This window comes from Zootoca vivipara, chromosome 2 (genome assembly GCF_963506605.1).
Source record: "Zootoca vivipara chromosome 2, rZooViv1.1, whole genome shotgun sequence".
Lineage (NCBI taxonomy): Eukaryota > Metazoa > Chordata > Lepidosauria > Squamata > Lacertidae > Zootoca > Zootoca vivipara.
In genome coordinates this window covers 94,762,609-94,775,128 of record NC_083277.1, presented here as the reverse complement: position 1 = coordinate 94,775,128, position 12,520 = coordinate 94,762,609, and the positions used below count along the sequence as shown (strand labels likewise).

Below are 12,520 nucleotides of genomic sequence, written 5' to 3'. Positions count from 1 at the left end.
CAGGCCCAGTGTTTACCCACATACAGCTTTCCAGGTCATCTGGCCATTATGACTAAACTGCTTCTGGCACAACTGAACACGGTGGCAGAAGCCAGAGTGAACGGAAATGCCGTTTACCTTTAAGCCCCACGAATACCATTCCTACCCAAAGACGTGTGAAGCAGGGCTGTGTTTTAGCCCCAGCTTTAGTTAATTTCTATATAAACAACCTGGTTAAATGCCTCAGCAGACAAGACTTCCACCCCACCCCACCCCAAGCTACACCATCATTGGGTGTCCTGAACCCCTGGCCTACCTGGCAGCAATCCAGTATGGCAAGTCCAAAGTTCAAAGACCAGGGGTCAATCCACACAAGCAAAGTCCAAAGGTCAGGAAATGCAATCCAGGGTCAAAGTAGGCCAAGGCCAGCTGTCAGGATACAAGTCCAGAGTCAAACCCAAAGCACTATCCCATAGATGTCCAGGAGCATCAAGGCCCATCAACAAGGGTAACTGAGGAAACACAGCACCTCAGCTCTGCTTCCTTTTAGTACTTTGCATGCTGATTGCAGCATGTGGGCTTGATGAGGCAGATGACCCACATCTGTTCCAAGCCTAATCCAGCTGAGGAATCACACCTCTCTCTCCTTCTGGAGGTAACAAGCCCCACCTGGCCAGTTAGGGAAATGGGCTGTAGGCCCTTGCCTGCCTCAGCCTCCTAAGGCACCAATCCTGCTGCTCCCTACAACTCAGAGCTCGCCATGTTTGTGGGGACAGACAGGGGTCCCTCTTGCTGTGGTGATGGGTCCTGCTGCTCAGTTCCTGTGCATTGACCCCCATCCCCTCACCATCCTCCCTCACCCTGTACTTCCTTCCATAGCTGTCAAGTTCTCCCTTTTTTAAAAGGGAAATCCCCTTATGCTGAAAAGGCTTCCTCGTGAGAAAAGGGTAAACTTGACAGCTATGCTTCCTTCCCCATCCCCTGCTTGCCCTGGTGTGTCCCAGTCCTGGCTAAAACCTTGTTGGGGTCCTCTTCTCCATTGTCCTGCCAGTTCATGACATGGAATATCAGTTCTACTGTATGGAGGTGATACAAGATATATAGTAAAACCAGCTGCCTACCTGTCAAGAGTTAGAGGTACATAGCCATAGGGGGGCCTTTACACTTGCAGTATGTGATGCCCTCCCTTCAGCAGTTTTAGATGAGTGCTACGGGGGGGGGGGGAACCCTTTGTCAAAAGGCTCTGTCCTTGCAATGGTGGAGAGGTAGAGACCACCTATACCATGTTCTCTTGTGTTGTCCCTATCATCAGGGTGCTCGTTCAGAGACTATTGACCCATTGCTTCAAAGAATGCCCAGAAGTTCCAGTTTGGAATTGTCCAGTTTACTTCTAGAGAAGATGGAAAACCAGAGATTACAGAATTAGTCACAAAAAATTGTGTGACAGCCTACAAAACACATCAGTCGCTTTTGCCTGCTGGGTCTACACAGATTTTCTATCCTTTTTTTAAAAAAGGATTTTAAATTAGTAATTTTAAAAAAGTTTTAATTTTGTATAGGTAAAGGTAAAGGGACCCCTGAATGTTAGGCCCAGTCGCGGACAACTCTGGGGTTGCAGTACCGTACTCATTTCCCTTTACTGGCCGAGGGACCCGGCATACAGCTTCCAGATCATGTGACCAGGATGACTAAGCCGCTTCTGGCGAAACCTACCATTTTATTCTAATTAATTTTAACCACATTAGTATCTGTTGGATTTGTTGTATTAAATAGAGTACCTCGGCTTTTAGTTGTAAAGAAGAAAGATACTGATTGGAAGAACATTGTAGCAAAAGTGTTTGCCTCAGTTCTTTCAAAGGCAGTGAAAGCAGTAAGCAGGTTTTGTAGCCTAGTGCTGGGGATTATAGCTGAAGCCCGGTAAATTTGTGACTACAACTCCCATCATCCCTAACCATTGGCCATGTTGCCCAGGGTTGATGGGAGCTGGAGTCCAATATCTGGAAAGCCACAGGTTCCCCAACCCTGCTCTAGCTCTAGAATGATGTTCTGCATTGAGCAGTGGGGCTGTTATACAAGGCCTTCTCCAACCCTGTGATTTGGTATAAAACCCCCTCTTCTGATTTCCATCTAACATTTTGTTTAGTCATTTAGTCGTGTCCGACTCTTCGTGACCCCATGGACCATAGCACGCCAGGCACTCCTGTCTTCCACTGCCTCCCGCAATTTGGTCAAACTCATGTTTGTAGCTTCGAGAACACTGTCCACCATCTCGTCCTATGTCGTCCCCTTCTCCTAGTGCCCTCAATCTTTCCCAACATCAGGGTCTTTTCCAGGGAGTCTTCTCTTCTCATGAGGTGGCCAAAGTATTGGAGCCTCAGCTTCACGATCTGTCCTTCCAGTGAGCACTCAGAGCTGATTTCCTTCAGAATGGATAGGTTTGATCTTCTTGCAGTCCATGGGACTCTCAAGAGTCTCCTCCAGCACCATAATTCAAAAGCATCAATTCTTCAGCGCTCAGCCTTCTTTATGGTCCAGCTCTCACTTCCATACGTTACTACCGGGAAAACCAGAGCTTTAACTATACGGACCTTTGTCGGCAAGGTGATGTCTCTGCTTTTTAAGATGCTGTCTAGGTTTGTCATTGCTTTTCTCCCAAGAAGCAGGCGTCTTTTAATTTCGTGACTGCTGTCACCATCTGCAGTAATCAAGGAGCCCAAGAAAGTAAAATCTCTCACTGCCTCCATTTCTTCCCCTTATATTTGCCAGGAGGTGACGGGACCGGTGGCCATGATCTTGGTTTTATTTGATGTTGAGCTTCAGACCATATTTTGCGCTCTCCTCTTTCACCCTCATTAAAAGGTTCTTTAATTCCTCCTCACTTTCTGCCATCAAGGTTGTGTCAGTAAATCTAACATTTACTGGCAGCTTAAATCAAATAATGACATTTCCTGCCTCAAAGACTAGAGTATGAAGAGAAAACAATAATTTGGAAGCAAGAGTAAAGCAAGAAAATTACAGGATGTCATCGAGACTATCCAGTAACTAGTTGCTTCACAGAAGTTGCAACTACATCCCTGTTATAACATGAAGAAACACTCAACCTATTTAACGGAAACCTACCATGTTATCAAATTAGATAATAAAGAGAATGACAATTTTATTAGTTATACTTTGCCCACTTAAAGTTTCAAAACATACATTGGATGCCCTGCTTTCTCAGAATGTACGCTCCAGAAGCGTAACTGTACAATCTATCATTGTGACAAGCACATATGAGCTGTGTTGTTAATGGGAGTTAAAGAATATGCAAGAATTCTCTCACTGAAGGACCTAAAGGTGCTTGATTTGCTACAAGTGAGCCAAAATGATTTTTCAAAAACCTTGTTTTGGAAGTCTTTAACAAATTTATTATGTATCTGAAGACTTTCCAAAACTGTCTATTGTTTTCCCTTTTTGCATTCTCTGTTTAGAACGATGATTCAGAGCAGATGGCTTCTCATACTGAGATGTACACTGGATGTCACAGCAGAAACTAATATTAACCACACTTATTAGAAAGTAACCTCTTTTGAATACAGTGAGGCTTATTTCCTAGGAAGTTTTCTAGGGTTTGTAGTTTAGTTTACACAGAAGTACTAAAGACTCTTTAGCACCTCCGCGGTGCACCTGTGGCACAATGGATCAGTGCATCTGGCTATTAACCAGAAGGTTGGTGGTTCAAGCACATCCGCTTGATGCCACTACCCCCGATTTCTCTCTGTTCTAAATACCCCCCCCCCCGGTATATCAATTATGAAACAATTTTACATTTCATATTCTCCTGTTCCAAGGCTACCCACAGGAGTTGCATTCTATGCCTGCTGTTAAAAAGACCTACTTTGGAACCTAGACATAAATTTGTGCTAACTGGTGAATCTTATAAGTGTACAGATTCAGGGTTTTATACGTATTCAAAACTAGTGTAAAAGATTTACCATTCATAGGATCATTTGCTGCATCCCAACACAGGTGCACATACTTTTTATGCACTAAGAAGAGATTGGAGTTGGATTTGATATCTCAAAGCAGCTAACATTCTCCTTTCCCTTCCCTTCCTCCCCCACAACAAACACTCTGTGAGGTGAGTGAGGCTGAGAGACTTCAGAGAAGTGTGACTAGCCCAAGGTCACCCAGCAGCTGCATGTGGAGACACGAACCCGGTTCTCCAGATTACGAGTCTACCGCTCTTAATCACTACACCACACCACACTAAGTACAAGCATAGTAAAGGTAAAGGGACCCCTGACCATTAGGTCCAGTCGTGACCGACTCTGGGGTTGTGCGCTCATCTCGCATTATTGGCCGAGGGAGCCGGCGTATAGCTTCCAGGTCATGTGGCCAGCATGACAAAGCCGCTTCTGGCAAACCAGAGCAGCACATGGAAACGCCGTTTACCTTCCTGCTATAGCGGTTCCTATTTATCTACTTGCATTTTGATGTGCTTTCGAACTGCTAGGTTGGCAGGAGCTGGGACCAAGCATTGGGAGCTCACCCCGTCACAGGGATAACCGCCGACCTTCTGATCAGCAAGCCCTAGGCTCAGTGGTTTAGCCCACAGCGCCACCTGGGTCCCAAGTACAAGCATAGCAAGCTACAATCCAAGAGGCAGGTTTTTTAAAATTATCAATTACTACATACCGGTAGGTGTGCCTTCCATTTAGGAACCTTAAAGCAGCTCTCCCAGAGTTTTGCAGTGCCCTTTAACAGCTGCTGACTTGCCATTGTCAAACAAATTCTGTGCCTAGGGCTGGCCAACATCCCCACCAAGTTATTTATTATATACCAAAAATACGTTCTGATATAAAAGTTTTATTTGCCAATTTTAAAACCACACACAGTTTAAAAACAGGCAGGTCAAATCTGTAGAGGTGTCTCCAATGCAGCATTTTAAGGCCAGCACTTCTGGCTCAGTCTTTGAAGTCTTTCGAACATGGGATGAAAAGCTTTCATTGCATCCTTTTATTTCCATTACAGGATTATTTCCCTGAGAAAGACATTTTCCCTTAGGTAAGACTTGTCTGTCGTTTATGAACAGGTCTGTGGAGTCAACTGCTGTGTTCTGGAAGCAGATTATTTCTTTGGCCCAAGGAGACAGAGGCTGGGGAACACATCCAGGAGGAGTTTCCAGGCCTCACGCGACACCATCAATAGCTTCTTTGAGCAATAGAGTCTCCTCCACCTCTCCTTTCTGTGCTGTCACTTCAATATTCTCCAGACTGGACTGGCCATTCTTCCATGAAAGGGACTTCTCATATTTGGTTTTAAAAAGCAGACCATGACCTGCAAGGGGGGGGGGGAGGGAAATGGTAAATGTGCCTGGGTTAATTAGCAGCTGAAGTGGAGCCATTAGGGAAAGAAACACCCTTTATAAGAGAATGAGGGCTTAAACACAGAACTAAAAAATAAAAATAAAAATCTTCCAATCTGTATCAAGTGATATTACATAATTGCCATCAGCCAATGACTTTTTTTTTTTAGTGGAGTAAAGTTATAGCTTAGAATAGGAATCGCCAACCTTTTTGGGCCAGTGGGTATATGTTTGATTTGGGGAAAGTGCTATGCAACACCAGTCATAAAATGGCTGCCATGGGGTGGGTGGGGTGGGGGATGTCATAACACAAAATTAGGGAGAGTACAGTGAGTGCTGCTTCCCCGCTCCCTGGATGACCTCAGGTTTACCATAGGAAGTCAGCTACCTTCTGCTGGTTCTGATTGTAGAGATTATACAATCTCTCTCTCTCTCTCTCTCTCTCTCTCTCTCTCTCTCTCTCTCTCTCTCTCTCACACACACACACACACACACACACACACACACACACACACACGAAGATCACACATTCATAGCTCTCCTCGCTCTCTTTCTCTTACATAAACTCTCCCCCTCCCTCTCTCACATACATCTCCCCTCTCTCCCATACATGGGTGTCCATAGGAATTATTCTCTTGGAGATGGGGAGAAGGAAGCAAAGTAAAACACTGAAAAGGTACAGGAGGCTAATTTCTCACCAAAAAATTGAGAAGAATGGTGTGTGTACATTTTGTATCATATCCCAAGTTCTAAAAATGCTAGAGACTTTCTTTTAGAAAAATGATAGCTGGCAATCTGGGGATTATGGTTCATCTCAGGGGCACCAAAGAAGGCCTTTGCTGGCATCATGGTCCCTTAGGCACCAGGAGCAGCAGTCCTTGGCTTAGGCTATCCTTTAACACAGGGTTGAGGAAACCCATTTTTCCATCAAGGAATGCCTTTCCTCAGGGTAATCAGTGAGAGACGGGCCTATGCCAAAAGTGGCCAGGGTCTATGAAAAGAGGAAATGTAAATGTAAAGATAAAAGGAATCAAGAGATAAAAGGAACAACTGGCAAGTTTGGCCTTGGAGTTCAAAATGAAGCAGGGCAAAGGCTAATAGAGTTCTGTCAAGAGAACAAGCTGGTCATCACAAACACTCTCTTCCAACAACACAAGAGACGACTCTACACATGGATATCACCAAATGGGCAGCATCGAAATCAGATTGATTATATTCTCTGCAGCCAAAGATGGAGAAGCTCTATACAGTCAGCAAAAACAAGACCTGGAGCTGACTGTAACTCAGATCATCAGCTTCTTATAGCAAAATTCCAGCTTAAACTGAAGAAAGTAGGAAAAACCACTGGGCCAGTAAGATACAATCTGAATCAAATCCCTTATGAATACACAGTGGAAGTGAGGAACAGGTTTAAGGATTTAGATTTGGTGGACAGAGTGCCTGAAGAACTATGGATGGAGGCTCGTAACATTATACAGGAGGCAGCAACGAAAACCATCCCAAGGAAAAGGAAATGCAAGAAAGCAAAATGGCTGTCCAACGAGGCCTTACAAATAGCGGAGGAGAGGAGGCAAGCAAAATGCAAGGGAGATAGGGAAAGATACAGGAAACTGAATGCAGATTTCCAAAAAACAGCAAGGAGAGACAAGAGGGTCTTCTTAAATGAGCAATGCAAAGAAATAGAGGAAAACAATAGAATGGGGAAAACCAGAGATCTGTTCAAGAAAATTGGAGATATGAAAGGAACATTTCGTACAAAGATTACCATAATCAAGGACAAAAGTGGTAAGGACCTAACAGAAGCAGAAGACATCAAGAAGAGGTGGCAAGAATACACAGAGGAATTATACCAGAAAGATATGGAGGTCTCGTACACCCCAGGTAGTGTGGTTGCTGACCTTGAGCCAGACATCTTGGAGAGTGAAGTCAAATGGGCCTTAGAAAGCACTGCTAATAACAAGGCCAGTGGAAGTGATGATATTCCAGCTGAACTATTTAAAATTTTAAAAGATGATGCTGTTAAGGTGCTACACCCAATATGCAAGCAAGTTTGGAAAAGTCAGCAATGGCCAGAGGATTGGAGAAGATCAGTCTACATCCCAATTCCAAAGAAGGGCAGTGCCAAAGAATGCTCCAACTACCGCACAATTGCCCTCATTTCACACGCTAGCAAGGTTATGCTTAAAATTCTACAAGGCAGGCTTAGGCAGTATGTGGACCGAGAACTCCCAGAAGTGCAAGCTGGATTTCGAAAGGGCAGAGGAACCAGAGACCAAATAGCAAACATGCGCTGGATTATGGAGAAAGCTAGAGAGTTCCAGAAAAACGTCTACTTCTGCTTCATTGACTATGCAAAAGCCTTTGACTGTGTCGACCACAGCAAACTATGGCAAGTTCTTAAAGAAATGGGAGTGCCTGATCACCTCATCTGTCTCCTGAGAAATCTCTATGTGGGACAAGAAGCTACAGTTAGAACTGGATATGGAACAATGGATTGGTTCAAAATTGGGAAAGGAGTACGACAAGGTTGTATATTGTCTCCCTGCTTATTTAACTTATATGCAGAATTCATCATGCGAAAGGCTGGACTAGATGAATCCCAAGCAGGAATTAAGATTGCCGGAAGAAATATCAACAACCTCAGATATGCAGATGACACAACCTTGATGGCAGAAAGTGAGGAGGAATTAAAGAACCTTTTAATGAGGGTGAAAGAGGAGAGCGCAAAATATGGTCTGAAGCTCAACATCAAAAAAACCAAGATCATGGCCACTGGTCCCATCACCTCCTGGCAAATAGAAGGGGAAGAAATGGAGGCAGTGAGAGATTTTACTTTCTTGGGCTCCTTGATCACTGCAGATGGTGACAGCAGTCACGAAATTAAAAGACGCCTGCTTCTTGGGAGAAAAGCAATGACAAACCTAGACAGCATCTTAAAAAGCAGAGACATCACCTTGCCGACAAAGGTCCGTATAGTTAAAGCTATGGTTTTCCCAGTAGTGATGTATGGAAGTGAGAGCTGGACCATAAAGAAGGCTGATCGCCGAAGAATTGATGCTTTTGAATTATGGTGCTGGAGGAGACTCTTGAGAGTCCCATGGACTGCTAGAAGATCAAACCTATCCATTCTTAAGGAAATCAGCCCTGAGTGCTCCCTGGAAGGACAGATCGTGAAGCTGAGGCTCCAATACTTTGGCCACCTCATGAGAAGAGAAGAATCCTTGGAAAAGACCCTGATGTTGGGAAAGATTGAGGGCACTAGGAGAAGGGGACGACAGAGGACAAGATGGTTGGACAGTGTTCTCGAAGCTACGAACATGAGTTTGACCAAACTACGGGAGGCAGTGGAAGACAGGAGTGCCTGGCGTGCTATGGTCCATGGGGTCACGAAGAGTCGGACACGACTAAACGACTAAACAACAACAAAGTTTCAATGGTACACCATAATTTGACTTAAACAACCAATGCTCAGCCATCTATTATGAACATTTAAAAAAGGAGCTGAAGAAAACCCCGTTCCTCACATTTATTTTGTTAATTCACAAGTGCCAGCACATCATCAATAAGTATGCTGCTTTTACTTAAAAACCAAATCAGTCAGGATTTGAAATATATACTCCGTTGTTGTTTTTTAAAGTGTTCTAGTATTCTAGAAAATTGAACTGGGTTTCGCTTACCTGGACAATCTGCTGTCTCTCTAAAAGCCCTTTTCTTACAGCATCCTCGGCACAGATTAAATACACATTTGTTACCCTGGGAAGAGAGACAAACTAATTAGCTCAAAGTTTACATATTTATCCCAAGTTGCCAGTGAACATGTGGCTTTGTAGATAAAGTGCTTTGTCAGAGTTGATTTGGGGTATGAAAGGCATTTCAAACCCCAAAGGGTTTCTCAGAATATTTTTTGTTAATAGATTTTCCCTTTCATAAGAAAAAATGACCCAACCCCAAGTTGCATGTGTTGTGTGCCCTATTAAAGAGGACAAGGCTGGCTTTATGGAACTTAAATGAGGTGTGTGCATGAGCTGCAAGTAATCCATTTAAACTGCTTAAATACTGCCCAGGCCCTTCTGAGACCTTTAGAAGCACGCCCTGGTCATATTGATTGAGAAAGCCACTTATCAGCAGCATGTTTTCCAGGTAGTTTCCTATCTCTCCTTTGACCCCTGTGGGCACACCTCCAAACCTCTAGGAAAGTGACAAAGAGGACACAGCAACAATGAGAAAGGTCGGTGAGTTTATCTGTATGCAAGGAAGGGATCGTCATTATTAAGTGTACATGGAGGAGGAGAAAACCTTATAGAGGAATGTGCAAATATACAGAGGAACGCGAGTGACTAAGGTCAGCAGTACACCACCGTGGGAGATCCTGGGCATGTATTTGCATATGGAATGTGAGCTGTGTGTGTAAAGGCAAGAAGCATGTAACTATGTAAGGAGTGAGGGGTACATGTGTATATGCAAGTGTATGGTGAGAAGCGTGTGTCTTGAGGATGCATGAATGAACAGGCAGAGCAAAAATCACAAGTGGCTATTAACCTGCAATATTACTTGGATCACTACAGGGTGCCAACCAAGCCTGATCCTCTCCATGATTTCACTTCAACTGAATTATTTTAAGGAAAAAATTCCAATTTGGGATGCAAAAAAGAAGAAGAAAAAAAGCTAAATACATATAGATTAACACTCTAAACCGCTACCTTATTTAAATAACCAAACACAGAAATTAATGATGTAATAAAATCACTCCATGGAACGTACACATGTTCCTAGAAGTGTACACAAAAATTATAGGACCACTACCTGCACTTTCAGACCTTGTATGAACACCTACATAACTCACAGTAAAGGAAGTTGTCTCCATCAGCCATTAGGGATATTCATTCAGCTGGAGACAACACAGCTATAACTCACTGACAAAACAACTACTAAGAATGCTCTTTCAGGAGAGATAGGGTAAATCAGTGAAAACTACTTAGTTCTTTAAACTTCTCACTGGGCTGTTGTTTTGCCATTTTTACTATGACAAGAGCCCTTTGCTCAAGGAAGGGATATAGTACATGTAATTTCACCCAGGGATATTTAATGATTAATGTATGAATTACATTGCAGGGAGAATTAGAAGGAGAAAACCAAATGAAGACAGACCTACCTTTGGGTTTCCACACTGATCACACTTTGCATATTTAGCTGAAAGGGGAGGAAAAAAGACTTAAAAAAAGTTTTAGTCATTTCAAACTGCTGCTGATGTGCAAAGAGGAAGAGCATTTTTCTCCATCTTGGGTATTGACAATGTTTACATCATTTTTAAAAAATCTGCAGGAGAAGAAGCTCAACAACAACAACAACGAAGGGTTGTATTTAACACAGCATTAAGTAGTGCTTTGCACAAGGAGAATGACTTATGCTGAGCAACTGGACTTTGCCCTCCTCTCCTCCCCCTGCCTCCTAAATCTGTTCTGGGATTCCCCCCAATCCTAAAAGAACACACTCTGTTTTCAGAGGATGCACATGTGTTCAGAAGGCATGAACCTGGTGGCATTCCCTCCTGAATAAGAAGGGAATGCCCCTTCTAAAATGGCACTTGCAATTTGCAGTTTTTAAAAATCCTTATATTTAAAATAACTGGTAATAAAAAATTTAAATCTGCTGCCCCATTAGTCAGAAACGCATCTTATGTTGGTCAAAGGGATTACTATCCATTTCCCATAGGCTAAATATTGCAGCCCCGTGGACTTACGTTTTAAGGATGGATCAAAGCTTTTATTAGGATTTCTCAATTTCTTCTTTTGCTTGTTCTTTGAGAGACCATCTGAGTTCCCATCATCCTCATCCTCCAAAGCTCGTTTACCCCGGGTGCTTCCTTCCATGCCACTAGTGCCATTTTCCTTGCACACCTCCTTGGGCCTGTGAAGGTTCAACACCAGAGTATTTAAAACAAAGGCCAATCATTGGTCTCTTTGCATATACAGACTTCTATAAAAGCAATGATGATGCTATGCTATGAAAGAATGAATGTGTAATCATAAAATGGCTAGTTGCTGACTGGGGGAAGAAAGTAGGAACCAACACTCATAGAGAGCCAGATAAGATCATGCAAACTATTTTTGGGAACAGTAATTTCATCAGGCACCCAAAGTTCTAACACATTGGAACATCCCCTTCCACATCCCAGTCCTCTTCAAGAGAGATGGTAAACAAAGACTTTAGATTTGGGTTGGGGAGCCTATGGCCTTCCAGATGCTAAAATAAAGGGTTTTCAGTGCTGCTCTCGTAAATAAAAAGATGACAATGTCCGTTTATCTTATAGCTGCAACACATTATTGCTTAGCACCCAGGCATAATAAAGCAATGTGACTATGTGTGATTAATGTTGGTATCTGTCTGTCTTGGGAGAGAATGGAGGAGTGTGCCTTTGAGGGTGAGTTCAAACTGTTGGAACGTTACAGCGCCTGCTGTGGCTGGAGAGACTGATACGGGAGGGACATGTTTTGTTGCAGCTGGGGCAGATGAAGGCGTACGGTTGCGCTGCTGCAGATGCACTATGCCATTTCTTCTCTCTGCTCTCCTCCCAGCAGTAATTCCTCCTCTGGTCACTACTATGGATGCATGACCTGACTGTCTGTCTCCAAGCAATGAGACATGTTTAACCTGTGTAACACAACTTAGAAGACTAAGGTGTAGGGGTGTGTGTGTGTGTGTGTGTGTGTGTGTGTGTAGTCCTCAAATCTTGAGTAGGGGAGCTTCCAGAGTAAGGAAGCATGCATATCCTCTACATGGCCTTTACATGTTGTAGGGAGAGGGTAAGTATTCAGAAGGAAAGGGAATAAAGTGCCCAAGCATTTGCAATGACCCCCACTCACCTTGCTCCTTTTTGTTGCAAGGCAGGGTATAAGAGAATGCAACAGTGGTTTGCTAAGCTATAATTCAAAGACCATAGAGAATCCTTAGGGTAGAAGAATGTGTGCTGTATGTATTGCACAAGATATGTTTTGGGTTAACGCTTAGCGACTCACCCAGGCCTGACATATGGCTGACAAATCCAATGGAAGAAAGGCAATCCTCCTTTTGGCTTCTCATCTTCCTTCAAATTGGCTATTTCTTCCTGTGGAGAAATGATTGAATAATGACAAATTCAGCCACAAGTTAATGTCCTCAATTCACATGGAGAACAAACATGGAGAGGAAAACAAT

At 43.4% G+C, this 12,520-nt stretch overlaps 1 protein-coding gene across 1 annotated transcript in view; it reads right to left on the bottom strand.

Annotated features, from left to right (window-relative positions):
• Positions 1-4,222: 4,222 nt before the first annotated feature.
• Positions 4,223-12,520, bottom strand: part of DUS1L (dihydrouridine synthase 1 like) — a 17,463-nt gene continuing 9,165 nt past the window's right edge. Inside the window, exons 8-12 of the mRNA XM_060271056.1 lie at positions 12,343-12,451; positions 11,067-11,233; positions 10,479-10,516; positions 9,004-9,079; positions 4,223-5,298 (exon numbers count right to left, since the gene is read on the bottom strand). Coding sequence (XP_060127039.1) covers positions 5,150-5,298; positions 9,004-9,079; positions 10,479-10,516; positions 11,067-11,233; positions 12,343-12,451 — 539 coding nt within the window. The 3' untranslated portion in view covers positions 4,223-5,149. The remainder of the gene's footprint in view (positions 5,299-9,003; positions 9,080-10,478; positions 10,517-11,066; positions 11,234-12,342; positions 12,452-12,520) is intronic.